Source organism: Festucalex cinctus, chromosome 19 (genome assembly GCF_051991245.1).
Source record: "Festucalex cinctus isolate MCC-2025b chromosome 19, RoL_Fcin_1.0, whole genome shotgun sequence".
Taxonomy (NCBI): Eukaryota; Metazoa; Chordata; class Actinopteri; order Syngnathiformes; family Syngnathidae; genus Festucalex; species Festucalex cinctus.
The window spans coordinates 12,025,511-12,027,303 of NC_135429.1; the positions used below are offsets into that span (position 1 = coordinate 12,025,511).

At 40.0% G+C, this 1,793-nt stretch overlaps 1 protein-coding gene across 3 annotated transcripts in view; it reads right to left on the bottom strand.

The window, feature by feature from the left end:
• Positions 1-1,530, bottom strand: part of hibadha (3-hydroxyisobutyrate dehydrogenase a) — a 75,364-nt gene extending 73,834 nt beyond the window's left edge. For all 3 annotated transcript variants that reach the window (XM_077506668.1, XM_077506669.1, XM_077506671.1), the window contains exons 1-4: positions 1,400-1,530; positions 513-673; positions 252-361; positions 16-137 (exon numbers count right to left, since the gene is read on the bottom strand). In XM_077506668.1, coding sequence (XP_077362794.1) covers positions 16-137; positions 252-361; positions 513-673; positions 1,400-1,469 — 463 coding nt within the window. In that variant the 5' untranslated portion in view covers positions 1,470-1,530. The remainder of the gene's footprint in view (positions 1-15; positions 138-251; positions 362-512; positions 674-1,399) is intronic.
• Positions 1,531-1,793: the final 263 nt, after the last annotated feature.

Sequence of the window (1,793 nt, forward strand, 5' to 3'; positions counted from 1 at the left end):
CAAAAACTGTTTTACCTCCTGAAACGGGAGCATCCATGAACACAGCGCCCATCTTCTCTGCGGCTAACGCCATCTCTTTTGACACGGCAGGGTCGATGGTGGATGAGTCAATCAAAAGTGTCCCCTTCTTTACCTTCCTAACAATAAACCAAATAGATTTTTATTTGCACGTTTCAGTTAACATGCTAAATGTTCTTTTTCCTTGTATGACACTTTAATCAAGGTGTTTTTGGGCAGTGCCTAAAACTTACTTAAGGATGCCATTGGGGCCTGTGTAAACTTCGATGACATTTGGACTGGAGGGAAGCATTGTGAAAATGCGGTCTGCTTTCTCGGCAACTTCTGCAGGGGAGTCCACTACCTATAGGAATAAACACACAACACAAACACACAATTTTGTAACATTTAAACTAATATTGGAATTTGAATTAGCTAAAAAAATTAATAAATAAAAAATAAAAAAATAAAATATCCAAATTTGCTTCAAGATAAATTCACAGGTTGCGTGTTACCTGTGCACCTAGATCCCGCAGCTCCTTGCACGACTCAGGAAAGACATCAGTAGCGATAATAGGGTATCCATTTTTCAGCAGGTTCTTGGCCATGGGACTTCCCATGTTTCCCAAACCAATAAACCCAACAGGTGTTTTTGAGGCCATTGATCGCATGGAGACTAAGTGGAGGGGGGGCACATAAGATAGAATTTTGTTGAATTGAAAATCCAGGGATGAGTACAGTCCTGTACAGTAGCTGGCCGCAATAAGCTTCCAGCTTAGTTGTGACAAGATAAGCGATAAAGTGATGAGTGACATTCATCCTATCGCAAGATAAGTGGTACTAAATAAAACACTTCATGGGTAATGCAATTAGAATTAAACACCATCAAAAACATATTTAAATAAAAATACATTATGGAATGAAATGCTGCATGCAGCATGTCATCATTCCGTGCAGGTCACTTGCAGCCAGCCAGCATTTTGGAACTGTGGCCAGGCTATTAAACAGTTCAGGCTCAGCCAAAGTCCTGGCAGGTTAACAATACTAAACACTGGCAGTGCGCCACCCAGACAACAAAAAGGCTTTACAATTAAGTACAAAAGTGAAGTCTACCATCTTAAATCTGACAAACCATTTAAAATTAAACCTAACAGAGACCACACGAAAACAAAAATAGCATTAATAAATGTAATAGCACATACAACATGTAATGAATCATTTAATGCTGCATTTACTGCAAGATGCGTGCTCAGAGCAGGTGGTCAACAACAGGTATGTGACTTCAACGTGCTAACATAGCTAGCATTGGCTAACATACTGGAGAAGACAGGATAGCTTAGCATTCTCGGTGTCCGAAGACACGGGAATATTAAATAGAAAAAGATGTGGGCAGATACGTTACCAAAGGTAGGGCTGACATGTTTATCCCACTTTAGCAAAATATTTCCACACCCTCTAATCAACGCTGCCATGCTCTTCTCCCCTTGACCTCGGCAGTCGGCATAAACCGTGACAGTTGACACGCTGGTATAGCTGAAATGATTGACAGCTACTTCAACCAATTGTAGTTAGAGGATTGTCACCTTAGCCAATAGGAATGAGCCAAAGGCGGGATAGCCTTTGTTTTCACATGTCAATGTCCTTCGGTCAAGAATACTCCAAAATATCCGTAATTTATTTTAGATTATTTGTTTTAGGTTAGATTAACATGAAGTATAACCACAAAATAATTTCATTGACATTTACCTTCGTTTTTATCAATTTCTTTGCAGCCTCAGCATCCGTAGTCGCCTCCT